Source organism: Saccopteryx leptura, chromosome 2 (genome assembly GCF_036850995.1).
Source record: "Saccopteryx leptura isolate mSacLep1 chromosome 2, mSacLep1_pri_phased_curated, whole genome shotgun sequence".
In the NCBI taxonomy this organism is placed as follows: domain Eukaryota; kingdom Metazoa; phylum Chordata; class Mammalia; order Chiroptera; family Emballonuridae; genus Saccopteryx; species Saccopteryx leptura.
In genome coordinates this window covers 324,061,930-324,089,879 of record NC_089504.1, presented here as the reverse complement: position 1 = coordinate 324,089,879, position 27,950 = coordinate 324,061,930, and the positions used below count along the sequence as shown (strand labels likewise).

Below are 27,950 nucleotides of genomic sequence, written 5' to 3'. Positions count from 1 at the left end.
CCACAGGAGATGCTACAGGAGAAGGGCCTGTCGGAGAGCGAGGAGGCCTTCCGGGCCCCGGGCCCGGCGCTCGGCGAGGCCAATGCTGCCAACGCCGCCAACGCCCCGGAGCCCGCGCTGGCCGCGCAGGTACTCAGCGGGGCTGCACTCGGTAGCCCCCCGGGCCAGGGAGCCGATGCTGCCGCGGCCGCTGCGGAGCAGGTAGGTCCGCGCCCTCCGTCGGTCTGTGAGCGGGACCGCCCGCCTGTCAGTCCGCCGCACTGCGCGCAGGACGCGCTTCCCGGGGACCCGGCTGCATCCTGCCCAGTCTGCCTGAGGATGCTCGCCTGATGGGCAAAGGCTTGCTCTGTCCGCCGTCAGTCCCTCTTCTGTTTGGGCTACTCTGGGACAGGTCCGGGAGGGGACCCCAGGGACAGTGGAGGGAGCCCAGGCCAAGTGTCCAGTTCCTACGACCCCAGGAGGCTGGGGGTGGGTGGGGGGGCGGCTGACGGACCCGGTGTGTGTGGGGGCCACGGAGGAGCTCGGAGGCCACAGGAACTTCACCTGGAGGGTCGTGGTGATCACCTGGTGATGACAGTGAGCGAGCGTGTCTGTGTACGCACACGCCTTCGGCCTGTGCGGGTCTGCACGCAGTGCTGTGGGTGCGTGCATCTGGCGGCCCCTCCTGGGCCTGTGCGTCTGCTTGCCAGCCCCTGGCTCTGACCCGCACATGGAGTGTTTATGTTTGTGTGCCAATGGGTCATCTACCTGGCAGGGCGGTTTATGTGTCCTTTGCCCGCCTGTCTACAGGTGCAACAGCTCTGGGAGAGGGAGTTCAGTCACTACGTTTTAAAAAATTCATTAATGGTACGGAATAATTTTGTGAAATGTAATTTTGAGGCGTGGGCTCCCGGGACTGGCTGTGTTTCTGCATAGTTCTTGGGGCCTGAGTTCTCCTTTCTGAGGGTTCAGCTGGAGCTGTGGGCCAGGCCGACACAGTCCCCTTCCTTCTCATTCCTAGACCATTGAGAACATCAAGGTGGGCCTGCATGAGAAGGAGCTCTGGAAGAAGTTCCACGAGGCAGGCACAGAGATGATCATCACCAAGGCGGGCAGGTCAGCTCTGGGAGATTTACTTCGGGGAGGGGGGATGGTGAGTGGGAGCAATGAAGGTCCCCGAGGGCTCCCTTAGCAGTTCTCTCAGTCCCCAGTCTGGGGGAAATGACAGCCCCCCCCCTTCCACCACTCTGGTCTTAGCCCCAGGTCCCGCCAAGCCATGTACAGGGGTGTACCAGGGCTCAGGAAACTCAGGGGGCTACGCCCACTCCCTGCAAGGGAGTGTGGAGAGGGAAGGAGGAGAGGCAAAGCACTGTGTAAATGACTGCAAATAAGGATCTGGATGCTGGGGTCCCTGCTCTGGCAGTTTGGCCCCCTGGGCAGCTGCTTTGTCCTCCTTTTGGGGACTTGCAGGGCTTCTCAGGATTGCATTGATTGGAGACCTGGCAGTGCCCCTCAGCAAATGCAGGAAGGGGACTGACCACGTTTTCCTATATCCGTAATGTTTTGGGAGCAGTGCGAACCCAAGTGTCTCATCCCTCGGGTGCTACTTTCTTTTGCCAGCCTCCCCCTCCTTGGCCAAGGGGAAGCACTGCTGAGCCCTGTGAGTGTGTTGTTTGGGGAGCAGCTCTCCGTGCCTGCCAGAGAGGGATGATTTATAAAGTGGAAACATCTTTAAAATGCGCTGGTGTCTGTGGGAGAGGACGGGGAGGAGAGGGTGAGAGGAGGAAGGTGCAGACTGCCGGGGAAGCGAGATTCACTGGGCGGTCTGGGCGGGGCCGCAGTGGGTAGTGAGGAGGGTGTTATCAGGTGAAGGGCGATGGCTGTAGACAGAGAAGCTGGGAAGTTCAAGTTCAGGAACCCCCTTACCTCACATCCTCCACATACACACACTTGATTTTGATCCTTGGGGGACAGGTTAGGTGTGAAACTGTCCCTTGGCCTGGCTGTGGGCCCGTTTAACTGGGTTTCCTGAGGACTAAGATGGTGAAGCGTCAAGGGCCCAGGGCCTGGAGTCAGACAGCAGGGGCTTCAGTTCCAGCTCAGCTACTTCCATCTGGGCAGCCCTCAGGCAAGGGTGGTCGCTGCCCCTCCCCATCCGCAGCTGTAAAATAATAGGTCCTTCGTCATACAGTTATATGTATGTATGTAAAGCACTCCCACACCTCCTGCTCATGTACGCGCACAACACATGCTAGCTGTACTATTGAATAATAATGCTAATGATATTAATCATAGTTAAGAGAAATGTCTGGCGTCTATGCAGCATTTCCACCCTACTTTTTTAAAGAACTCTGTTGAACTGCTTAGCCTATTCAAAGGAAACAAAAAACTGGTGGTTTGCAGTGTAGGAGAGCTGTGCTCCTTCCTGTCTGCTCACTGGCCGCCAGCCTGGCAAGGTTTCCCTTGTTTTGTTAGGGGTGGGGGTCTGGACACTTGGCCACCCACGTGTCTAAATCAGGGAGGTGGCCTGGCCACCAGGGTTTCTATCAGGAGTGGGAGCAGTTAGAGTCCAGGGCCTGAGTTTGCTGCTTTGGGGGGATGGGGCAGGAGGGTCCATTAGGGAAGCCTGGCAGAGGGTGCACATGGAGTAGTCACTAAGGACAGTGTGGGGCCAGGTATCACAAGCCCTGCCTTTCCGTACCTGAGTGCACTTAGGCAAGGCCCTAAACTTCCTGTGGCTCAGTGCTATTAGGTAGAACAGATGGTGACTAGATCTACCTGCCATCCTTTCTCTTCCCATTGCTGTGAGACTCAAACCAGGGAGCACATGAACAGTCCGGAACAGTGTGTGGTAAATTGTTGAGTGGATTACAGGTGTGAAGAAGGGGGATTGATTTCTTGTGATTGCTGTGGTGGATGGAAGGAAAGAAGACAGAGTAAGACTCAGACCTTCCCTTTTTAGGCAGCAGAAATAACCTTGTCTCTAGAAAATAAATGGCCAGCCCGTTCTTTGGGCATGCCTGTCCTCTGCCATTTTAAACAAAAGGCATTTGGGATTTTCCTCAGTGGGGTTTCCTCCATCTGCTTGGGTCCTCCTGCCTCCCCCCAAAACATACACACACACACACACACACACACACACACACACACACGCGTGCGCGCGACTGGCTTCAGGCAGACTTTTGTGCCTGATCCTTCCTAGTGGAGGCTTAGAGACGGGCCTCAGGGAATGATATAATTTTTAAATAGTTGTGATGCTGTTGGCCAATTATGGGCTCATCACAGTCTTTCTCTGGCAGAAAGTTATCCTTGCCTAGTCCTTAAGAAAGTCACTAGCCTAATCCCCTCCCCCATACTTCTCACAGACCCATTTTCCTCCCACATAGCTGCCCACTGACTTCAGAGACCACTTTCACTGCTCTGATCCCTGGTCCTCTCCCTCCTCAGGCCTTCCTCCCACGGCAGCCTCAGGAGGGGAGGCAGCCTGCTTTGCTTGGGCTTGTGGCTCTTCAACCTCTGTCTAGCGACCCTCCCTGTTCTCTTCTTTGTGTCTCTACCAGCAGCCTTTCTTGGACACTTCCATTTCTCAGCAGATGACCAGGATCCTTCTCCTAAACTTTGAGTCACAGATTCCTAGACTGTTAGAGCTGGACATAAATCTGACCCCAGAGAAGGGAAGGCACTTGGATCTTGTAGACAGAAGCAGAGTTAGGCACTTACCAGGTCTACACAAGCCAAGCAGATGATACCCCACCCCTAGAACAAAACCGCAACTTGGACAAATTTTCTTGATTGCTTACTTCCAGGGCCAGTTCACTGTTTTGAATGAAGGTTGTTGCTCTGCCCTAGAGATCCTGGCTGGTTAGAGGCATGATAACTGCTGCCTGGTTGATGGAAGGATGGGTCTTGGAGAAGAGGGAGCAGAATGTTCTTTTTTTTTTTTTTCAGAGACAGAGAGAGGGATAGATAGGGACAGACAGGAAGGGCGAGAGATAAGAAGCATCAATTTTTTTGTTGCAGCACCTTAGTTGTTCATTGATTGTTTTCTCATATGTACCTTGACCCGGGGTGCTACAGCAGACAGAGTAACCCCTGACTCAAGCCAGCGACCTTGGGCCCATGCTGGTGAGCTATGATCAAACCAGATGAGCCTGTGCTCAAGCTGGCGACCTCGGGGTCTTGAACCTGGGTCCTCCGCATCCCAGTCCGATGCTCTATCCACTGCGCCACCAGGCGGGAGCAAAATGTTCTTACGCCAGTTTGAGTCCTTGGGTCACAAGCCTCTTGCCGTAAGCCCTTAAAGGTCTGAAGGCTGAAGGAGTGAGTCTGAATTCTTTAACAATTTTATCTGGTGACTAAAATGCCAACCACAGTATGATACATCAATTTCTGAATGCTCAGGAACCCCTGATGTCCAGTTTAAGATGTGGCCAGACCCTTCCCCAGCCAGTCTCTGTCCATCTCCGGTCCCCACAACCAGGTTTATACTGCTGACTGCAGAGAGCAGACCCCTTTCTCTGTCTCCGTATATCCCTGCCAAGCTTGATACATGTGAGAAACTGCATTTTCTCCCAAACATAGATAAAAGTGAGCTCCACAAAAATTGAAATATAAACCTCTCCCAAATGAAAATTTCCTAACTGTATGACTGCTCTACCCTAGGTCATGGTTGTGCCACCAGATAAATCTTCACTATCAGCCTTCATAGCTTGTTGAGTTCAATGTTGCTTGTGTTAGTGACAGTGAATTTGCGTTTGAAAAATGAACTACCGATGAGAACTCCTGTTGAACCTGTATTGTTTGTTATTCTGAGGCAAGGATTTGGCCTGGCTTAATCCGGGGCTTCAAAGCCAATTGCCCTCGCTCTGTATACAGAGCGTCAGAGCTCAGTGGCGCGGGTGATAAGAGAAGTAAGGGTTGAAGACACTGGGAAAGTGGGTTGGGGAGAGAGTGCTTTGATCTCTTTTTAAAGTATTTTCTGAAAGCAAAAGTCTATCAGAAGGAAATGTGTTTTTTTTGTGTGTGTGTTTTTTTTAATCTAAGAGAAGCAACTGACCTTCCAAAACAGCATCCATTCCATACACTCTCACTCTGGCCCCCTACCTCAGGGAAAATAGTTCTTAAAAATGCTTTGGGTGAATTAGAAAACTGTGTGTGTGTGTGTGTGTGTGTGTGTGTGTGTGTGTGTGTGTGTGTAAAGTGGAAATAAATTAAACATAGCTGTGTTATTGCTCTCAGAAATCATTTGGCTCCAAAAGTTTTGGTCCCACAACAACTCCCAAACTCAGCCTTGTTTACAGGGCCCTGGCCTCTTCCCAATATGTCCGGAATTCTTCCTGAAGATTCTTAGACACTAGAGATGGAAAGATGGGTGGGGTTTTCTGTGGACCCCGGAACTTTTCCAGCAGCCTGTTCCTTTCAGACTCTGGGCTCCAGAGTTTTTCTCTTTCTACACACACACACACACACACACACACACACACACACACACACACGTGTGTGTGTGTATTTATATATGTATATATAATATATGTATATATATGTGATATATACATATATAAATTTTAATGTCAATTTTATTGAAGTGGAACAGTCCTGCAGAAAAGAGAACAATTCTTAATTGTCCAGCTCTATAAACTTCCACACAGTGAACACACCCGTGTAACCACAACTCAGATAAAGAAACAGAGCATTACCAGCCCCCAGAGTCCCTCTGTGTGTCCTCCCCATCACTCCTCCCCTCAACCTCTCTCCAGACTTCTCACCCCTTCTATTTAGTTTTGCGCCTATCCACGGTTCCCTGTTGTACCCCCACTAGGAAGTTGGAGCTGCGGTGGGTTTGGGTCTTGGGGACCCCGCTAGGTGGGAAGAATCTGGCAGGTCCCTGGTCTGCCGTCCCCTCCCCGCTGGCGGGACGGTGGGCGGGTCGGTGGGAGCCGCAGCTGGCAGCTCTCGGGGCCCAGCTGTGACGCGCGTGTTCCTGCTCAGCAGCAAGTTTGCATGTGCGGATTTGTTGCCAAAATCAAAATGCCCCAAAACCGTTTCTCTGCGCCCCGTCCAAGGAAGCTTATCTTAGCAGTTCATTCTAAAACCATTTCCGAGTATGAAGTAGATAAAGGCTCCCGCCCCGCACTCTTTCAGAGCCTGTTTGGTGATCAGAGGCGGAGCCCCGGCTTTCATCTCCTCCCCGGGCTGGGCCGGGCGGCTTGTTTATTCCCGGCGGGGCCGCTTCCGCGCGCTGGGGACGCCCTCCTGCCCAGATCCGGGGGTCCCGGGGTCCCGGGGTCCAGGGCCCGGAGCCCAAGGGGCGGGAAGCTAGAGAGCCGGAGAGGGCTCGCGGGCCCCGGGGAAGGGTGCGAGGGCCCCGGGAGAGGATGGAGGGTGGGGGAGGGCTGCTGGGCGCGGGGCCGGGCCGCGGGGCTGGGGGCTGCGGCGCTGGGGGCCGCGGGGCATCTGGGACCGGCGAGCAGGGTTGCACATCCCCGCGGACAGGCCGGAGGGGGGGTCTGCTCAGAGTCCTCACCTCCCTTCCCTCCCCCTCCGACAGAGGCGTTCGTCCCGCCATGGGTGTTGGTTTCCAGGTACAGCTTACGTCCTAAATCACAGAGACAGCATACATCTCCCTCCACCTTCCATCGGCGTCCGCAGAGAGGACCTGTACGGTGCGGAGCGAGGGGACGCCGGGCACGGCTCCCACCCCGGCCCCGGCCGTGGCCGGAGGCTGGCCGCCTGCCGCTGGCACCCATACCCGACCTCTGGGTTCCAACCCGAGCCACCCCGGGAACCTGGGGCAGAGGCCCTGAGCGCTGGTGGGGGCCGGTGGGGAGTGGACCGGGTTTCAGGGTCACACGGGGCCTTTTCCCCACGCAGGGCAGCCCTCACCCTTCCAGAGCCCCCTAGAGGGGAAATAGTTGTGCCGGGCATCGCCACACAGTGTGTTCTCCGTAGCCCAGAGGAGCCACCAGAGTGGCCCTGACAGGGACTGAGATGTGTTTCCACGGAGGCAGCGGAGCTCACCGAGCCTGAAGGGGCCTTGTGAGGACTGTTGAACTTTCCCTTCAGATCAGATACCCCGACGCCCTCCCTGCTTCTGATGGCTGTTGCCCTGAGAGGAGGGGCACGGTGGCCAGGGAGGCTAAGACAGCCCTTCCCTGCTTCCCCCAACTCCTGCAAAACCTCTCCCAGGCTGTTGTAGGCCAGGAATCTGGGCTACAGTCAGTTCCTAGGAGAAGACAGTCCATAGTGCACGAGCTCTGTGCCTTGGAGGGCTGAGCACCGGCTGGCCTTCCACCAAGCACTCAGGATCCTGGCCTCAGGGGCCGCAGAGGCCAACGACAGTAGGGACAGGGAGGAATGGGACCCTCACCCTCTCAGCCGAGGTTATGAAGACTGTTGAAGTGGCAGCCAGCCATATTCGTCTGGCCCCCTTTGTGGACACTGCCCTGGGGGAAGCCATGTCTGCCCTCTGCTGTTGCCACCTGGAGTGATTACAGGGAAAGGGACTAAGTGCTGGGCATTGGGACCAGGCCAGCCCTAACACAGCCACGGCTGCCCCATTTTGTGGCTGTTTCTGAAGCAGTTACAAAATGGTGGCCTGGAAAGGACAGGATTCTTGGCCCTCCCCCAGGGAGGGGGGCGGTGAGGCAGCTGCCTCCTTCCCTCTCTTCAGCTTTAGGCCCACCAGGGGAGAGGCTGGGCCAGGAAAGAGGGTGGTGCAGGCTCCAGCTGTGCCCCCAGGCCAGGCGAGGGGGGGGACGGAAAGCAGGAGGCAGGATTGGGTTCCTGAGCCCTCTCACTTCCCCCGTTCCTGGAGAGGGGGTGGGGTGGACATTTGAAAATGCTTTCAATTGACATCTGAGACAAATTCTTCCACACGGTTTATAAGTCCCTAGACTTGCAGCTAGAACTTCCCTCCTCCCTCCAGGCACACACACATGCTTGCACGCGTGCTCCACCTCCTGCGTGATTGCATGCGTTTGTGCACACACACGGTCACACATCTCCCACATCCCTGGCCACTGCAACATGCTCACCACCTTTCCTCTAGCTAGAGAGAGGGTGCACAGACCAGGGCTGGGCTGGGGAGTGGAAGGAACCCTCCCCCTCAGGGTTCCTGACCTGGGCTCGCTGTAGGGTCTGCCACCTTATGGAAGTCTTGATCCCTTCTGGAAGCCTTGTCCTGTCCAGGTACCCCTGTTGACAACATGGAGGACTCCATCTGTTTGCGGTGTCTAGGACAGCTGCTCTCGAGGGTCCCTGTACTGCCGCTCAGCTGAGCGAGAGGCAGAGAACTGCCCCATGGCTTCCCTGCAGGGGCAGGTTGGCAGTCTCCCAGCTCAGGGGATTTGGTTCATGTCTTCATTTAGGCTTGGATTCTCCTCTCTCTTGGGGGACACTTTTGTGGGAGACCCATCTAGGAGGAATGGGGATGTCTGAATGACTGTGAGGAAGTTCCGTCTGTCCCTCTGGGGGGGCATTCAGAGTCTGGGACCTGGTGACCAGGGGAGGGAGCTGTGCCCCTGCAGGTATGTGTAATGCTGTGGTGTGTGTGTATGTGCTGAGGGGTCTGGGAAACTCTTCTCTAGAATGTTCTTTGAGCCTCAGGGCCCTGGACAGTTTAAACATGGGCTGCAGAGCCTAAAAAACTTTGTCTTTTGTTGAATCCATTTTCACAGAGGCAGGTCATCCCTCGGGTCTGGGGAGAGAGAAGCGGTGTGGGGTCAGCAGTTATAGTCATACATGGACTCATTTAATCCACACAGCAACTACGAGATGTGTAGTAATATCCGCGTTTTAGAGAGGAAGGAACCGAGGCACAGAGAGAGCCAAGCCAGTTGCCCAAGCCCTCCTCGCTTGTCAATGCTGGGGCCAGGCTGGGCCCTAGGACAGAGTGGTTCTAGAACCCATGCTCTTCTCCAGGAGGCCCCTGGTACCCAGTTCACGTGGGCAGCCCAGTCCCCGTGTTCACAGGGATTGACATCTTTACTGAACACGCCAAAGAAATCCAAAGACCTAGGAACTCTCTCCCATTCTGCCAGTTGGTTTGAGGCCTGAGGATTTCCACAGAGATATACTCCAGAGGAGACATCTCACTGATTATGGAAGTGGCTGACAGAGATGTCCAAGTCTTCTGCTCTGGCCCCCTCTAATGGCTTCCCAGAACTTTAGGTGTCCATAGACTGTGAAGGACAGAAGAGAAACTAAGGCAGGCAGGTTGGTGTTAAAATCCTCTCTCAGGGTCCTGACCAGAGTCTCTATGCTTTAGCTTCTCACAGCCACTGGGCCTAAATCTTAGGCAATGGGGTTGGGGAGGGGGACTCCAGTCTGGGAAACTGTGTAAACCCTCTTCCCAGACACACAGACTGACAGCTGCAGGGCCCAGAGAGTGGCTAGTGCATCCCTCTGTCCTTGTGCAGGCGGAGGCTCAGGTCAGGGGGAGGTGACAGCCTCAGGCTATACAGCTCTGACCCATGCCGAGACCTCTTGTATAGGGCAGTGCCTCTTCAGGCCCGCTGCCCCTTTGCCCACATGTGCCATTGCGCCCGTGCTCCGCCCACACTCCACCTCCCCCTCTGGCTTCCCCCAGGAGGATGTTCCCCAGCTACAAGGTGAAAGTCACAGGCATGAACCCCAAGACCAAGTATATCCTTCTGATTGACATCGTCCCTGCTGATGACCACCGCTACAAGTTCTGTGACAACAAATGGTAAGTCACCTCATGTCACCTGCCTTCCCTCCACTGCTCTTTTCATTCAGCATATCTATCACCACCGACATTCGCTCAGGGACTCGCCAGTGACTGCCCGATCTGATCTGCAGCTCGGGAGCCTGCAGGGCAGCGGCTTCGGCCGATGTCTGCACACCTGCTGCAGGCGGGGCTGGGGCCCAGGCTGCACATGAGCTGCAGTGTCTGAGTGTTCGCTAGATTGCAGGGATCTGTGCTCTCCCCACAAGGTGGTAGGGTGAGCAGAGACTGGGTGTATTTGGAAGTCAGGTCCTGCCAAGGGTCATGTTTCTATGATATTTCTTCTCTCTCTGGGCTGGCTGTGCTCTCCCTACAGCCCTGGACAGACAGGATTGGTGACTGTGCTGTGAGTGACCGATGAACACCAACCCCGGGCTATTTAGGCTCTGGTGGTGCTGCACGGGGAGGAGGGCGGGAGCTGTTTTCTTGGGGGTCCAGCTGCCTGCTCTGTGGCATCTCTCTCCTGCTTCAACTCACTTGCTCTTTCTGTGGCTTCAGTGTCTGTCCACCATCCAGAGTCAGCGGGCTGCCGCCCGGTGGGTGGATGATGGGATCCTTCGGCAAGGGGCTGGGGAGGAAACAGGCAGGTTGAAAGGCAAAACCAAACTGGGGCCATGTAGAGAAACCCCGGCTCCATTTCCTGAGGCCACCTCCTTAGTGCCCTGTCTGCCCCCAGAGCCCAGGGCAGTGCTCACAGAGGAGGGATGGAATGAATCAACGACCCTGGGATATGGGCTCCGCCGTGGCAGGTGGTGGTAGGGTGAGCAGAGACTGGGTGTATTTGGAAGCCAGGTCCTGCCAAGGGTCATGTTTCTATGATATTTCTTCTCTCTCTGGGCTGAATTAGCACTCAGAGCAGGCTCTGGCTGAGGGGACAGCTACCAATGAATTTCTTTAGAGCAAGCGTTGTTTTAGGGGCAAGAAATTTGAAAGTTGTCTAGGTCCACTGAGAAGCTCCCTCCAAATAATATAACATAACTTTAAAAAATGCTATCAGTGTTTTTCAACCTCTAGTCTGTGGACCCCTGCTGGTCCACCGGGAATACCGTGCCGGTCCATGAAAGAGTTAACCACCCCAGTGTGGCTACCAATAATCCATTTGTGGTTTGCCCCTTTCCTTCTAGTAAATAATGACATTTCTCTGTAATCGCCCTTCCTCTTTCACCCTCTTTTCCATCCCTCACTGCTACCCCCTAAAATCCTAATTGTCAGTGTGATAGGACCGGCATCGATATTATCTCCCCCTTTCAGGTCTGCGGGGATTTGCTCTCAGAGAGCCCACAGGGACTCTGGGCTTCCCACGGTAATCAGCTGCTCTTTTGGCAGGATGGTGGCGGGGAAGGCGGAGCCCGCCATGCCGGGAAGGCTCTACGTCCACCCGGATTCTCCTGCCACTGGGGCCCACTGGATGCGGCAGCTGGTCTCCTTCCAGAAGCTGAAGCTGACAAACAACCACCTGGACCCGTTTGGCCATGTAAGGGCCTGAGGGCGAGGCCTGGGGTGCGGTGGGTGGTCTGGGCTCTGCAGAACCCACTCTTGGGCCCAGCTCCAGGCTTCGGGGCCGGTTGGGCCCGTTTGTGCCAGGAGGCAGGGCCCCGGTGCCACAGCTGCACGTCCTTCCCTTCACGCTTACGGCTGGGTAACTTTTGACAAGTTTTTTGGCCTTTTGGAGCCTCAGTTTCCTTGTCTAGAAAATGAAGGCGACCATACGTACTGTCCCAGCTGTGAGGATTAAACGGGAGAGTGTGCACGCAGCACCTGCCCGCTGGAGGCTCTGGATAAATGGCAACTATGACAGTCGTGACGGAAGGACGGGTCCGATCGCTCAGAGCCGGTGTCCCCAATGTCTTGCTGGAGCATAAGATAAGGAAACTTTCTTGAGAGAGAGTCTGATGAGGGTGAAGCCCTCCAGAGCAGGCCTCTCTCTGGCTCCCGTGTCAGCCCTGCGCCAGCCCTGCCTGGGACCTGGCTCTCGCAGAGAGACTCCGAAGCCCACAGACAGACGGACGGGTTGCCGCCACCCCACCCAGGCTGCTGGAGCTTATTCTGCCCCAGCTGCCCTGGCAGACCCACAAACAGCTTTTTATGTGGAAATTTTTAGTTCAAGTGTGTAGGGCAAACTTAAGTCTCGGGACCTGGTATTACTCGCCAGGGCACAGGCCCTGCCCCTCTAGGCTACGGTGGTTATGCTGAGTGTGTGGGGTTGGGCGGGGGCCCTAGATGCAGCTACCCGGGGTGCACATGGAGCACTCAGGCTGTGCACAGAGCGGTGAGCAGCCGTGGGCGTGTGCAGGTACGTGCCTCCTTTATACCTCAGTTCTTTTTCTGGGGGTCTGCATGCAAATCAGAATTCTGTGACTCCTATACTGCTCACAAAAATTAGGGGATATTTCAAAATGAATATGAAGCGATACAAAAAAGAAGCATTTGATTTTTTTTTTTATTAAACAAGAACATCAGAAAAGCAAACAACAAGTCAAAGAAAGTTGTTTGATGATGCAAATGAGATGCAAAACCAACTTTGATTTCATTGGTGAAAATGCACTATACAAAAGGCTGAAAGTACAGGAGTATCTGCATGTTCCCTGATCCCCTAAAGTTTGTGAGCAGTAGTTCCCCGTGGAAAATGCCAACAATTGCACGTCTGATCGACTGATATATAACTAGCAAGCAGCTCATAGTTCTCATTTTCTCAGAGTCTGTTCAGTTCTCTTCTGAGACATTGGACTATAAACAAGCAACTAGCAGAATGCTCATTCAACGTAGTTAATTCCTGATTTATCTGTTTTGCAAGCAGCATGGGTTTTTCCCATGTGGGCCGGCAGGTGCTGTTGGGTGTGACAGAAATGTGCCGGTGTGCACAGAAGCAGGCGCGCGTGCAGCCCAGCCTGCCGTGGAAGCAGAGACAAGCCACTGATCCAAGGGGAAGGGTCAGCCAAGTCCCCGCCTCCCAGAGCACAGGGACTTATAACTGAGGGGAGAGGGACCTTCCAGATCTTTCTGGGCACTGTCCTGGCCAAGACTTTGTTCCCAGCCAGCTCCTCCTAGGCCTCTTCTGCTTGGCCAGGCTGTGGCACCAGCCTCGGGAGGTTAATGGATGCTTCTGTGGGGGAGGCAGGGAACCTCCTGACAGGCACGTCTCTGCCCACCACTGCACACACACATGCACGCTCCGTGGGACAGACCTCTGGGGTGAGCACAGAGCTTGGTGGGAGCTGAATCTTTGGGTGAGTGACCAGAGTACCTAGGGATCAATGCTCTGGTGAGATTTTTGGATGCGTAGCTCGCCATGGTGGTTCCCAGCTTCAGGGATGCCTCAGGGGACTCTTCCACGTCCCTGACCCTCTGCAGAAAGTGGCAGGGGAGGAAGTCACGTGGCTGAACACCTGGGCTTTTTTAGGAATAGGAGCGAGACCTAGCCTTGATAGACCAGCAGTAGATTTTCTCAGCCTGGCTTGCCTCTTTAGTGGCTCTACTGGGTTCCGTAGGGATTTGTACTAACCCTGCATATAGTCTCGGGTCTGAGCCAGTAGGGCTGCTCGATGGACTAGTGATGGGGGCGCCATGCCCGCCTGGGGCTCGGCTCCCTTTGGCAATGGGGATGTTCCTTTACTGACTTCAGCTTTCTCTCCAGAGGGTGGGGCTGCAGAGCAGCTCCCTTCTTCCCTGGGCCCACACGGGGTGGCAGGGCTCAGGGAGATTATCTCAGGAACTGGGGAGCAGTCTTGGACCCACGCTTTCTGATTTCAGTTCCAGCACTCTCTCGCTTCTGCACCTGTTTCTCTGTGTTCCCAGCTTGAGCTGTCTGTCCTGTCTGCAGCTATTTGGAGCACCTCTGGAGAAGGGAGCGGCCCGTGGCCATGCAGGCAGGGGCTGTGGAGGACGGGCTCACTTCCTAGACATCTCAGGGCAAAGTAGCCCACTGGGACCTTGGCTCCTCCGCTCCTCGGCCTGTTCCCACGGGAGTGGTGAGCTCTTCAAGTCCCCCTTCCTGGCTTCTCAGGGCAGGAGGCTGGGACGGTGCCATCTCACACTGCGAACTTGCCCCAAACAAGCCCTTCCTTCCACATTTTCTGTTTTCCCTGGGAGCTTCCAAACCTCAAGTAACTTTCTCTAGCCAAATGGACTTGGGACTTTTCTCCCAGCATCGCAGGGACCTTATTTAGCAGCTGTGTCCCATTTGCAGCTTTCCCCCAGGAGTAGGGCGCAGGGCTCGGGGTCCAGGGTTCAGGGTGAGGGCTAGGGCCTGACCACGTCTCTACATGGCAGGCAGGGGTCTGGGACAGGGGCCTCTCAGACCACATGGCCACATGCTCCAAAAAGACAGGACTGGGTTCTGACTAGAAAACTTCTTGTGGACTTTTGCTGTGAGTCCAGGAAAGACCTCTGTTCTTGACGGGTAGGTTCAGGGTATGCCCCCTGGGCTCTGGGAGTAAAGCCCAAGGCCGAGGGAAAGTGGGCAGAAAGGATCAGGGGAAAGGGCAGGACCACGCAGCCTCCTTGCAGCCCTGACTCAGCGTCACTTCCCTAGTTCTGGGGGCCGCGCTGGCCATCTGCCCACTGTTCCTTCCTACACGCCACCCAACCTGCGCCCCAGATGACCATGTGGTGGGAAAAGGAGATGCTTCCGGAAGTCGAGGGCCTCACTGGGGGAGGGCAGCGTCCCACAGCAGGACGTGGAGATGACTGGCGCAAAGGTCTATCTTCTCCTGTCTCAAGCTTCCCAGATCCCCAGATTCCCGAGGACGAAGGTCAGTCTATGCGTTTTGACATAAACTTGATGTTTGAATCTGTTCCAGAGGCTGAGTTCCCTGGGCTGGGGGTGTGGGCTGCAGCTCCTTGGCCACAAAGTGACATGTGCACAGTTCCCTCAATGTGCCACTTCCTTCTCTGCCACAGGCCTCTTCACCTAGTCAGTTACTCCTGACAATGGGATCCATGCTCAAATGCCACTTCTCCAGGGAGATTGTTCATGGTCCTCATGACAGGCTCTCCAAGCTTTGTACACCTTCCTGTCCTCGTATTTACTACATTGAGTTCTATACTTCTCTGTCAAATTTGTTTTTGAACAGGAAATACATTCACATGGTTTATTTTATTATTATTATTTTTTACAGAGATAGAGAGAGGGATAGATAGGGACAGACAGACAGGAACGGAGAGAGATGAGAAGTATCAATCATCAGTTTTTCATTGCGACACCTTAGTTGTTCATTGATTGCTTTCTCATATAATGCCTTGACTGTGGGGCTACAGGAGACTGAGTAACCCCCTGCTCAAGCCAGCGACCTTGGGTCCAAGCTGGTGAGCTTTTGCTCAAACCAGATGAGCCCGCGCTCAAGCAGGCGACCTCGGGGTCTCAAACCTGGGTCCTCCGCATCCCAGTTCGATGCTCTATCCACTGTGCCACCACCTGGTCAGGCTCACATGATTTAAAAATAAACCAATGAGTAAGTCAAAATGTCTACAATGAGATGTTTTTCTCCAGGGGTTCCCCATCCACTTGATTTCTTCCATTCTCAGCCGCAAGTAACCGACGGTAAGAGCACACGTCAGTTGGAGCTGGGACAACTGGAGAGCTCTCTAGAAGAGAATAAAAGAGTTGGATTCACACCTCATATCAAATGCCAGAATAAATTCCAAAAGAATCAATGGTTTAAGTGTAAAAATAAATCCATAAAACACTAAAAGAAAACAGAAGAAAATGTCCTTGCAAGTAAGGAGTGGATGAGGGCTTTCAAGGATGAGGGCTTTCAATTACTTAAAACTAATTATTTTCAGTGTTTCCTATTGCATACACAAGCAGAATGCAGGCTCTCAAATCGTTGCTTTTAGACACCAATGTAGTGTGATACAAACTTTTTTTTTTTTTTTTTTTTTTTTTAGCAAGAGAGACAGGGACAGGCAGACAGAAAAGGAAATAAATGGGAAGCATCAACTCATAGTTGTGGCACCTTAGTTGCTCATTGATTGCTTCTCATATGTGCCTTGTCCTGGTGGGGGGGGGGGGCTCCAGCCAAGCCAGTGACCCCTTGCTCAAGCCAACAACGTTGGGCTCAAGCCAGTGACCTTAGGCTTCAAGTCAGCAACCATGAGGTCATGTCTATGATCCCATGCTCAAACTGGATGAGCCTGCGCTCAACCCAGCAACCTCGGGGTTTCAAACCTGGGTCCTCAGTATCCCAGGCTGACGCTCTATCCACTGCACCACTACCTGGTCAGGTACAAGCACTTTTTGCAACCTTGCTTTGTCAACCTAGTATATCATAGGGATCGTGCCATTCATACAGAGCGTCCCTGTTTCTTTTTACACAGCTGCATAGAATTTCATCACATGATTGTTCCATAAATTTGCCACCAGTCCTTACTGAAAGACTTAGATGTTTTTCTATATTTTTGCTCTTTTGATTATGCGTGTGCATATGGCATTGTGTACTTGTGCCAAGTATGCCTGTGCCAAGGATATCTATGCCATGAAGTGCCTATTCAAAGGGTATTTGGATTTGTCATTTGTAATTCTGCCCTCCACTGGAGTCACACTGATGTATATTCCTGCTGTCACTGTAACCTCACCAACACGGTAGGAGAAAAAAGTTCTGGATTTTTGCCAGCCTGATGCGTGAGATGTAGATATCCATTTTAGTTTTAACTTGTATTTCTTCTTAAGGGTAAGCATTTTTTTTTAAAATATGTATTTCCTCTCCTGTGAACTGCTGTCCTTATCCTTTCCTCAGTTTTCTCTTAGATTTTTTTTACCACTTATCAGTTCTAGGCACTTTTATAAATTGGGAAGATTTCACTCCTCCTATCTGTGATATGAGTTGCACATATGTTTTCCCACTTTGTGATTTGTCTTTGGCTTTTGCCTGCAGTGGTATTCCTGTACAGCAGTTTCTGATTGGCTGTATCGGTCTCTTCCTCACAGATTCTGCCTTTTGAGTAATTGAAAGCCCTTATCCACTCCTTACTTGTAAGAGAATTTTCTTCTGTTTTCTTTTAGTGTTTTATGGATTTATTTTTATACTTAAACCATTGATTCTTTTGGAATTTATTCTGGCATTTGATATGAGGTGTGAATCCAACTCTTTTATTCTCTTACAGAGAGCTCTCCAGTTGTCCCAGCTCCAGCAACTGGCGTGCGCTCTTTCCTCCCCGTTCAGGATGCCTGTTTCGGTGTCCCGATCCCTGACTGGACCTGGGCCTTTTCCTGGGCCAGCACCTCAGCTGCTGGGACTTGCTGACAAGTTTCGCTGCTGACAGGGCTCACCCCACTGCTCTTCTGTTTCAGTCTTCTGGGGTTAGGCCTGTGTGCTTTTTCACAGGAACTTTCGAATAACCTTGTAGTATTGAGAACAGGGCTTATTTTCATTTATTTATTTAAATAAACTTATTGGGCTAACATGGGTTAATGACATCATATGAGTCTCAGGTATATAGCTTTATTACACATCATCCGTGTTCTCCACTGTGTGTTTGCTGCCACGAGGCTAGCTTCCTTCTGTCACTGCATGGCTGACCCCTTTTTCTCGGCTGTACTCCGCCTTTCCCGTATGTTAGAATCAGTGTATCATATTTCCCCAAGTAGAAGATGCGCCCATGTATAAGACGCACCTTAATTTGGGGGCCCGGAATTTGGAAAAAAAATGTATTACAGAAAGTTATTGAACTCAAGTTTTATTCATCATAAAATTCATACAACTTATCATCACTGTCAAAACTCCCATCCATTAGCATGTGCTCATCTGTGTCTGATGGTGAATCACAGTCTTCATATACTGCCTCGTCCTCAGTTCCATCTATGGCATTTAAAATGCCACAACCACTGTATAAGACGCACCCAGTTTTTGGACCCCTAATTTTTTTTTAAAGTGCATCTTATACATGGGGAAATACGGTAACTGATAAATTTATTTAGGGACATTGGTAGGAATGCCTTTCTCTTTGTTGAAGTCTGCTTTTTGTCCTCCAAAAGTGTATTCAAACTTGTTTCCTAAGATCCTGTGCCATTCTTGTTCAGTATTTCATCGTGTTACTATTATAAATGCAGACTTTCTGCCACTACATTTTCTCACCAAATTTTTGCTTGATTTCGGATGATTGTGTGACTTCCCACTATAGGAAACCATGAGTTTTGTCATCGCCATGATGTCCTAGTGCCCGGCACTGTCTGGCAGAAAGTGGGTGCTGGTCAGCAGTGAGTGAGTGAGTGGACCTGCTGAATGGGGTGGTATTCAGACAGAGAAGGCCCTTCCTCCACCAGGGGCTGGTGCCCCACAAAGCTTATGCTGTTCATGTGCCAGTGGGGCAAGCTACTGGTCTCCTTCTTCTCCTCTTTGTCTCCTCTATTTGCTGAGTCCTGACAACGTGCCAAGCCCTTGCTGGGGGCTTTGGGGGATACAGGTGCCCTGCACAACTTCAGGTCTGGCCTGGCCCTCACCAGCCAGGCTCAGGTTACGAGCTCAGGCTGGGAAATTAGTACCAATTCTGGCTCTGCCTCCCATCAGTGTCTGAGGTCGGGCACACACCTGCACCTCCCTGAGCCTCCGCCCCTTGTCTATCACAGTGGGGCTAATAATAGGGATGTCATAAGGATTAATTACATGATGTGTGCAGAAGGTTCAGCATGGCCTGGCACACAGGACCTGCTCAGGGAACGGGGGCTATTATTGCCAGGACTGTGAGAGAGGCGGGAAAGTCTCTGGGCCCTGGGCTGCTGCCCTGAAAGTGATTCCCAACCGTGGCACTGACCCCTTGAACAATATCATTTGAACTGCATGGGCCAGTTAAAAAAAATCCGTGTATAAGTGGATCCATGCAGTTCACACTGCCTAGCTGAAGGGTCAACTGCACTTACCGAGCCTGTGGAGAGCACATGTACTCTCTGAGGCCATCTGGAATCTTCTCAGGATTCTGTCTCCCACCAGCTGTGTGTCCTTGGGCAAGTCACATTCCCACTGCAGGCCTCCTGTTCCTCATCTGCAAGATTAGGAGCTGGACTAGAACGGCCCCCAAGGTCTGCCTCTGCCGGGCCTAGGCTGGGTGTTTCTCACAGAGATAAAACTGGGCCCTGCCTGTCCGGCACGCTCTGGTGAGCTTTCCGGGAGGTGGATGTTTGGCGCTATTGCAACCTTTAAAATAGAGCAGGCTTCTGAGTTGTAGCCAGCACATAATGAATCCCATTTCTATAAAACAACGATGATGATGAGCCCAGTCGTGTAGTAGGCTTTGTTGACGTGGCTGGCCCATTTGGCCCAATATCCTCTGCAACAAATAAAAAATGTGAGACCCTGGCAAAGTAGTTTAATGTGACGCCTGAGGAACTTCCGAAAAAGCCAGGTGTGTGAGTCACTGGGTTGGTTTCATTCTCTCGGGCCGATGGGACGGAGGCTCCAGTTTATATCTGTGTTGGTTCAGTGGGAGGGACTTCCTTCCAGACACTTGTCCAGGTTCCAGACTGTCAGAGTCGGGAAGGGTATTTGGGACCGCGTAGTCAAAGGCTGCACTTTACAGATGGGGACCCCAATTATTGGAGGAGAAGAACTTGGCTCAAGACTTGTAGCTGAGGAGCAGAGATCCATAGAAGCTTCCAGGCCCGTCTTCACTTCTCTGTGGCTGGGGGTGCATACCCCTAGTGGCTCCTGCCTGGCCCTGCAAGTCTAACAGTTTCTCTCCTTGTTCTCTGCCAGCCTGACTGGTTCCCTTCCCTGGAAGGCGTGTTGTCTGGTGGGCTAAGGGGTTTGGCCTTTACCCCCAGGGGCAAGAGGGGACCATCAATGGTGGCATTATGAATAGAGGACACTTATTGAGCCCTAAATGCTGGCAGGAGTGGTGGTGGTGGGGACATGAGGGGAGAGGAGGAGGCACAAAGGGCCCTACTCTGAAGCCGTGTGCGGTCTTTCTGGATGAGCCACAAGGTTTGAAATGGGGGAGTGACCCGATCCATGCGTCATGGGTGAGATGGACAGGAAGTAGAAGGGGGCAGGGAGGAGGCTGTCCCAAACCACAGCGACAGACAGTGGGGTCTGACCCGGGGCTGTGCGGCAGGGCTGGGCAGGTGTTCTACAGGTGGAGTCGCGGGGCTCAGTCACTACTGATTGGAGGTGGGTGACTGTGAAAAAAGGGGACTTGACAATGCCCAGGGCTCTGTCAGAACCATTACAGCCTGTGATGCCCAGGTGGCAGAGGATGGGGTTGGCACTGCCACTGGTTCTAAGGTGTCCCCAAGGGACAGCACAGCCTTCTGCATTCTCCCCTTGTGTCCCGGTCCCTCGGCGAGCCGGAGTGACCAGGGCTGGCCCTGTGTGCCAGGAAGCCTGTGAGTGCTCTCAGAAAGATTGTCTGTGCCACGCTTAGCCACTGTTTCTAACCAGAAAACTGCCTCAGAGGTCGTCCTGTCCTGGGGAACAAAGAGGGACAGAGAGGAGTGGGTAGGGAGTTTCGGCCACGGCCCAGCTTGTCCTGTTCCCATAACCCTGCCTTGCACTTCTAGTTCCTATTTGGGGAAAAAGGAGCCTGGAAGTACAGAAGAATAAAGGACACGGCCCCTTTTCGTGAGGAGTTCTAGTTTAACTGAAGGGACGAGGAGAGAGGAAATCATAGGAGCGGCACCGCAGCCGAGCAGACACTGCGGGACATTTCAGAACTGGGGGTTCAGAGCAGGCCCGAGGAATCTGGGGAGGCCCCCTGGAAGAGTGGGGAGGCCTGGAAGGGGAGGGGGGCAGGAAAGGAAGGTGAAAACAGTGGAGGGAACTGCATATGCACAGGTGCAGAGGCAGGAATCTGGGGATTCCTGGAGGCACCCAGACCACCTGCCAGGTAGTCAGTGGCTGGGTCTGCTGGGTTCTTTGTTATCTCCTGCAGCTGGGGGGACAGGGCAGGGGGACACAGTAACCTAATGGACCGGGAGGTTTTCCCCAAGGCCCAGCTCCTCTCCCCAGGGGTCTCTTCCCAGCCTCCTGCAAAGGGATGTCCACTGAGCCTCCCAGCCCTGCAGGACCTATGTCCTCCAGCCTCACTCTGAGTCTCTTGTCTGGCAGGCCCCCAGCTGGGCAGTGGGTCTCCAGCCACAAGACTTGGTTGGGGAGTTGGGAAGCTCTGGACTTGCCCCAGGAGGGTCCAGAGGTTTATCACTGAGGACTAAGGGGTAAATGGCCAGTGCAGAAGGCAGAAAAGCTAGTTCTTGCTGGATGGAGCTACTCAGCCCAAACCAAGGAGGCCAGTGAAGGCCAGAGCGCACAGCCCAGCTCCTGGCCCACCTGTGCTCCGGGCCGTCCCGTCCCCAGGGTGTGATGAAGGCAGAGCCTCCCAGGATGAAGGCTTCTGCCCTGGCTCTCCATGGAAGAGCCTGGCTCTGGCCCTTCTCTTGGTGCTCTGGTCACGCAGAGGCTAAATCTTTGACTAAGCTTCAGCACCAGACCTGGTCCCGGGGAACCTGGAAGTGTGGGAGCCAGCAGGCTCGGCTGAGGGGTAGAGAGAGGAACTCAGAGGGGACTGGGACCTGAGGGCCAGCCTGGCCCAGCCAGGGCAGGAGCCAAAGGGTTAACAAAAGCAGCAGTGCTGATAAAATGCCCCAAATTCCTGGTCCTGCCTCCAATGGGGAGTGCGTCTGGCAAATGTCAACGATAAAAATTACATTTTAATGGCACATGATGCAGCCGCTACCGTGGGCGCAGCTGAACAAAGCAGGCCTGCAGCGGCCACGCTGTGTGTGATGCCCAGGGCTGCAGGGCCACGCCTCCTGGGCGCTTTTATAAGCTTTGGCCATCAGGGTACCCACCTCCCAGCCCCAAGCATCCTCAAGGGCCTATGGGTGACCGGGCCTCTGGCTTTCTCCCTCGTTATTTTAGGAACTTTGCTTGTCTCCTAACTTGGTGCCTTGAACTCTGTCTAGCCTGGACGGCTGCAAAGTCCCTCCCGGCTGTGAGCGGCCTCGGGCGGGTCTCGGGGGCAGGAAGCCTCTGAGCTCCCCACTACCCTCTGCAGGCCTCTGTGAATGTGAGGGTGAATGCGCAGAGGAATTACTGGATGAGAAAGGTCAGAGTGTAGCATTTCCCCCAGCTTCCCTCCCTCCCAGTTCCACAGACTTCTGGGCTGGGAAGCTGCTTGTGTTGCTGACACGTGTGAGGAGGGCTGAGCCCCCTCAGTGGGGGCTCCCCCTAAGGAAGGCAGTTACACACAAGTGGTGGCGAGGGGTCCACAGGGAGAGAAGCAAGGGGAAGAGGCAGCCTGGAGGGGCAGCCTGAGGGAGGTAAGGAATGCATTATGACCCCATTGTACAAATATGGGCACTGAGGCTCGGAGGTGTCCAGCGACTTGTCTGAGGTCAGTGCATGAGGCAGTGGCCCCCTGGACTTCCGCCTGTAACTCAGAATTATACCCACGGCACTGTGCCGGGTCCTCTGGGGGCTTTAAACTGTTCCATTCTCCACGGCCACAGAGAGACGGTCTGTGATGTCGGGGAGGTCCTGGGACCAGGCATCGGTGCTGGAGCAGAGTGGCTAAGTGGGGGCCTGGGGGCTTGGTTCTTTACATGGGAACGTTAGGACCTTTCTGGGCTCAGTCTCTGTCATCAGGCCCCGAGTCTGGGCTTTTCAGAAACAAGAGCCAGCCCAGGGCCAGCTGAAAGAGGCCGGCGGCCAGAGGGTGGGGACCTGGAGCTCAGGGGGAGACTCTTCTCTTCCAGATCATCCTCAACTCCATGCACAAGTACCAGCCGCGGCTACACATCGTGAAGGCTGACGAGAACAATGCTTTTGGCTCCAAAAACACAGCCTTCTGCACCCATGTGTTCTCAGAGACTTCCTTCATCTCTGTGACCTCCTACCAGAACCACAAGGTACAGCTGCAGTCCCCACAGCCCCACCAGCGTCACCATGGGGCATCTCTGTGGGCTGCAGAGAGGCTGGGAGTGCAGCTGTGGAGGCAGCGAGGCTGAGGCAGGCCCAGCGCAGGACCGCAGGAGCCTGCCAAGGACGCAGCGCAGTGAGACAGCGCGTAATGAGACAGACAGGAGGGAGGTGACTGGAAATCTCTGGTGCATAGGAATCGTGGTCTCTATTTGGGGGGCCAAAGTTGGCGGCTGTAAAACCTGGAAGGTGGAGCTTGCCTTGTGGCTTAAGTGTTAGGCTCCTCCATCTATAATCTCTCTCCCTGGTGGATTCAAAGGTCGATTTCTAGGAGTGCAGAGAGAGGGGGCAGGAATGGCAGAGGAGCCTGGAGCACTGTCAGCCCTATGGGAGCAGGGAGACTGAGCTGTCTGGAGGCCTCTCCTGAGCTGTGGTCAGAGGGCGTGGGCTGTGTCCCACCCCTCCGCCTCCCCAGCCCAGCCAGACTGCGCCCCAAACCCGCGTGGGCCACTCTCCCTGGCCTCTCTGAACCTTTCAGGGTGCTTTTCACATTGTGCACATTGGGATTGGCCAGGTGGACAGGGGTCATTGCAGAAGGACCATCAGCTGTGGTGGATTTTAGTCAGAAAGAAGAGTGACAGTCACCTGCATTTAGAACAGTCATTCAGAGCTGGATGTGGCAGTTCAGTTGCACTGACAGGGGTGGCACAGACAGGAAGCCGTGACAGGCACCCAGGAAAGGATGATGAGGGACTGAAGCCAGGAGCACAGTGAGCACAGAAGACAGACTTGGAGGCTCTGCAGAAGTAGAGCGGATAAGAGCCAGTGACAAGCTGTGGCTGCTGAGGCCAAGCAGGGCCCAGAGAGATCCCTGGCCTGCCTAGGCCTGGGCTGTGTGACTTCCCAGGCCCTGCCCTGGGCTCTGAGCGGCCGGGGTATGGGAGGAGGGCCAGAGTCTGGCCCCGTCCTCTGCCCCCGCACCTCAACAGTGTGTCCTCTCCCGCCAGATCACACAGCTGAAAATTGAGAACAACCCTTTCGCCAAGGGATTCCGGGGCAGTGATGACAGTGACCTACGCGTGGCCCGGCTACAAAGGTGAGGCTTTCCCAGCCGGGGGTGGGATCGGCAGACTGGGTTCAGGCATGTGGACTCAGTAACCCTCCAAGAATCTTCTCTCTTTCCCTCCCTTCCGCTGACTGTCCTCCTCACTGCTCCAGCAAAGAATACCCCGTGATCTCCAAAAGCATCATGAGGCAGAGGCTGGTCTCCACGCAGCTCTCGGCCAAGCCCGACGTCAGCCCCCTGCACGGCCCCCACCAAGCGCTCCAGCACTACCAGTATGAGAACGGGGCTCACATGCAGTTTGCTGCGGCCGAGCCTCAGGACCTTCCCCTCAACACCTTCCCAGCCCAGCGGGACTCGAGCCTCTTCTACCACTGCCTGAAAAGACGAGGTAGCTCTCTCCTGGTCTAAAAGCCCTAGAGGGTTAGAGGAGGGGTGCAGCTGTCCTCACTAACACTCCCCACTGCGCATGGAGCATGCAAGGATGCACACCTGAGCGCACGTGCACACACACACACCTACACACACGCGCATCGGGGTACTTGTGTGACCTGGGAGAGCACGCCTGAAGGGGGGCCATGGACAAGCTCAGTGCAGAGATGGTTCTTGCTGTCGATGCAGCAGCCTCAGGATCCTCACAGACAGCGCGGGGCCTTCTTCCCCAGACACTGGTGTCCCTCCCCAAGCCCAGGGGTTGCTTTGCGGCCACTGCTGTGAGCACCTCCTCAGGGTGGGCAGGCAACACGAAACCAGCTGGGCCACCTCTGAGCGCGGGTGGAGGCTGCGGCACCACAGCCCAGAGGCTTTAGATCGGGGCTGTCATTTACCAAAGCAAACTCCACCCTAAAACAGGGGTAACCTGCAGACAGGACTAGGGGCTTGCTGCCTCATCACACTAGGGCAGGGGTCCCCAAACTACGGCCCGCGGGCCACATGCGGCCCCCTGAGGCCATTTATCTGGCCCCCCTGCTGCACTTCCGGAAGGGGCACCTTTTTCGTTGGTGGTCAATGAAAGGAGCACATTGACCATCTCATTAGCCAAAAGCAGGCCCATAGTTCCCATTGAAATATTGGTCAGTTTCTTGATTTAAATTTACTTGTTTTTTATTTTAAATATTGTATTTGTTCCCGTTTTGTTTTTTTTACTTTAAAATAAGACATGTGCAGTGTGCATAGGGATTTGTTCATAGTTTTTTTTATAGTCCGGCCCTCCAATGGTCTGAGGGACAGTGAACTGGCCTCCTGTGTAAAAAGTTTGGGGACCCCTGCACTAGGGTCTGCAGAGGCTTCTTGAGAGTGGGAAGGAGCTATTGTGGATGTAGACTGCGGGCTGGGACCACAGGCAACAGCACTGTCTGTGAAGAACAGGGGCCCTGCGCTGGGAACCAGAACGTCTGCGCTCTGGGGCCAGGTCTCTATTCTTCATCTATAAAACAGGAATGGTCAGTGTTATTACATCAGAAGACTTTACAGGGTCACTGAACTTCACTGGGGAATGAGCTTGGGGACGTTCACGTGCAATCCAGAATGCTCTCTCCGTCCAGCTCCTAGAGACCGCCGCACAGAGCTCTGAATACCCCTGTTCCGGTCCCATTAGAACTAGCGACCTGGACCAGAAGTTGGCAAACGGTGGCTCTGGGACTAGTCTGGCCCGCTGCCTGTTTCTGTTCTGGCCCGAGAGCCGTACAAACGGTTTTTACATTGTTAATTACACCGTTCATAAAAGTAGGGCATATTTTATCACCTCATAATCATTTTGAAATATCCCCTAATTTTTGTAAGCAGTATAGTTGGAAAACATCAAAAGACTTATTTCATGATATGGGAACATTATATGAAATTCAAATTTTAGTATCCATAAATAAAGGTTTATTGGAACACAGCCATACATATTTATTTACCTACTATCTGTGGCTGCTTTCATGTGACAACAGCAGGGTTGAGCACAGTGAGTCCTCACTTAACGTCGTCGACAGCTACTGCTACTTCAAGCATCATTAAGAAAAATGAAGCCAGTGTCACCATGGGCTAACTGACATAAACAAAAGTTAGGCTCCTATAGCGTATTTCTGGTCATGAAAACATCACCAAACTTCCAAAACACTTCCATATCAAACATTGAAATAAATGTACACTATGCGTACATTTAAGAAAGATTAATGAAAAAGGTAAGATAATGATTTTGCCCACGTATTTCAGCCCAGGGCGGCAGGTAGCCCGAGCCTATCCCTACAGCTCAGGCACAAGAACCCGCCCTGGTCAGGACACTTCCCGCACGCTCACCGAGACGTGCACGTTGACACGCCGGTTCCCCTCATGTGCTCATCTTCAGGACGTGAGAGGAAGCCAGAGAAAACTCACACAGATGGGGGAGAACAGGCAAACTCTACACAGACAGCGGCCCCACCCCAGAATTATTCCCCCCCCCTCTCAACATTATCCTGAAATGCTGAATAAAACAAAAAACGATTCAAAGACCTACTGTAGTTGTGACAGATTCCACATGACCCACAAAGCCTGAAATCTTTACTGTCTGGACCTTTACAGAAGAAGTTTGCTCACCCCCGACCTAGAGTGACTGGGCCATTTCCCCAGTTCAAGAGCTTACTGCTCTTGAGAGAAAGGAGGAATTTGGAGAGAAGATGGAGAAGGGATGAGTGAGGGATGAATGAAAGAGCTGGGTAAGAGAGAGGGGCAAGTTCCCCCTCACCCGATGGGGCAGAGGTGAGCGCAGGCCTTCACCCTTGGCCACCCCTCCAGGTCACCCTGCCCCGTGTGCGCACACAGTCCAGAATGAGTCCCTAGAGAAAACTAGGGGGTGAGCCAAGATTCTTAAGTTTGTTGAGTGGGCTGCATGCAGCCTGAGGCCCTGGGCCGGGTCGTCCTCCCTGGATCCTGGGGTGGGGTGGGTGGTGGTGGTAGGGGGGATGGTACCACTTCAGCCCTCCTGGTTGAGGATGTTGAAGGACATGCATACATGGTTTGGGGCAGCTGGTGTTATCTTTCCTCAAACAGAGTATTAGCTTAGGCTCCATTTCTTAATTTTGTAAACAGTGTTGTGTGTTGGAATCTGTGTAAAACAATGTAATGGGACTTCTTTGAACATGGGTAGGGTTTGCTTCCTCTTCTAACAGCAACAGGAACGTGCCTACAAATAGTTTGGGTTTGCTAAGCCTTCCTGGGAGCTGAGGATTGAGGCAGAAACATCGTGGCTTTAATTTTCTGACTAATTCAGACAGATGTGGCCTCTGGGGCCTGGTTTGGTCTGGCAATTGTCTCTACTTTCCTTGGCCAGAGTGGGCCTGGTCTATGAATGCCAGCACACATTAAGGCCTCTTCCCATCCCCAAGAGTCAAGGCAAAGGATCAAAGCTGTGCACCTCCTGGCTAAACACATCACTCGGTGTCCAACGATGCAGTGGTCCCCGTGGCCTGTGAGCACGGTCCATCCATCCTCTTACCATTTCTTGGCTGCTGCCACCTTGTAAAAGCTGTAGCTGATTGAAATGGTTTTGGGAGTGCCATGGCAACATGGGGCAAGGGCGGGCCCTGCATGACACAGGTAGGCTGTCCTGGCATCTAGCTGGGGTGTTCTGGGCCCTGGGCTGGTGGAAACGGCTCTTCCTGAAGGTTTCTTTGTCTTCCAGCAGACAGCGCCCGCCACCTGGACCTACCCTGCAAGCGCTCCTATCTGGAAGCCCCCACGGCAGTGGGGGAGGAGCATTATTTCCGGTCTCCCCCTCCCTACGACCAGCAGATGCTGAGCCCCTCCTACTGCAGCGAGGTGACCCCGAGAGAAGCCTGTATGTACTCGGGCTCCGGGCCTGAGCTCGCCGGGGTGTCGGGGGTGGACGACTTGCCCCCACCCCCCCTGAGCTGTAACATGTGGACGTCAGTCTCGCCGTACACGAGTTACAGCGTGCAGACGATGGAGGCGGTGCCCTACCAGTCCTTCCCCACACACTTCACGGCCACCACTATGATGCCTCGGCTGCCCACCATCTCCCCGCAGAGTGCCCAGCCGCCAGGGAACACCCACTTCAGTGTCTACAACCAGCTGTCCCAGTCTCAGGCCCGGGAGCGGGCGCCGGCCGCCACCTTCCCGAGGGAGCGGGGCCTCCCCGCCGTGTGCGAGCGGAAGCCGCCCTCGCCGCACCTCAGTGCCGCCAGCGACTTCCTCTACTCGCAGAGCTTCTCCTTGTCGCGGGAGGCTTCCCTCCAGTACCATTCGGGCGTGGGGACAGTGGAGAACTGGACTGATGGCTGACTCCCACGTCTCCCCGACAGCCCCAGGACCATGTCAGTCCAGGATTAAGCTC

General features: G+C 53.9%; 1 protein-coding gene across 2 annotated transcripts; it reads left to right on the top strand.

Moving 5' to 3' along the window:
* Nucleotides 1-9: 9 nt before the first annotated feature.
* On the top strand, nt 10-27,898 carry TBX4 (T-box transcription factor 4). 2 transcript variants are annotated; one of them, XM_066366234.1, is made up of 8 exons: nt 10-201; nt 1,001-1,095; nt 9,566-9,685; nt 11,051-11,198; nt 22,407-22,559; nt 23,577-23,665; nt 23,788-24,023; nt 27,282-27,898. In XM_066366234.1, exons 1-8 carry the CDS (start codon nt 10-12, stop codon nt 27,896-27,898), a joined length of 1,650 nt encoding a protein of 549 aa, XP_066222331.1. The 2 variants fall into 2 exon arrangements, with proteins under 2 accessions (XP_066222331.1, XP_066222329.1); XM_066366232.1 differs by having other exon boundaries at nt 27,279-27,898.
* The last annotated feature ends 52 nt before the right edge of the window (nt 27,899-27,950 follow it).

Excerpts from the sequence above, each read along its gene's own strand:
- TBX4 (XM_066366232.1), top strand. The coding sequence starts at position 10 with ATGCTACAGGAGAAGGGCCTGTCGGAGAGCGAGGAGGCCTTCCGGGCC. Across the intron at positions 202-1,000 it reads CCGCGGCCGCTGCGGAGCAG|ACCATTGAGAACATCAAGGT; the intron begins GTAGGTCCGCGC and ends TCTCATTCCTAG. Across the intron at positions 24,024-27,278 it reads CCACTGCCTGAAAAGACGAG|CAGACAGCGCCCGCCACCTG; the intron begins GTAGCTCTCTCC and ends TTTGTCTTCCAG.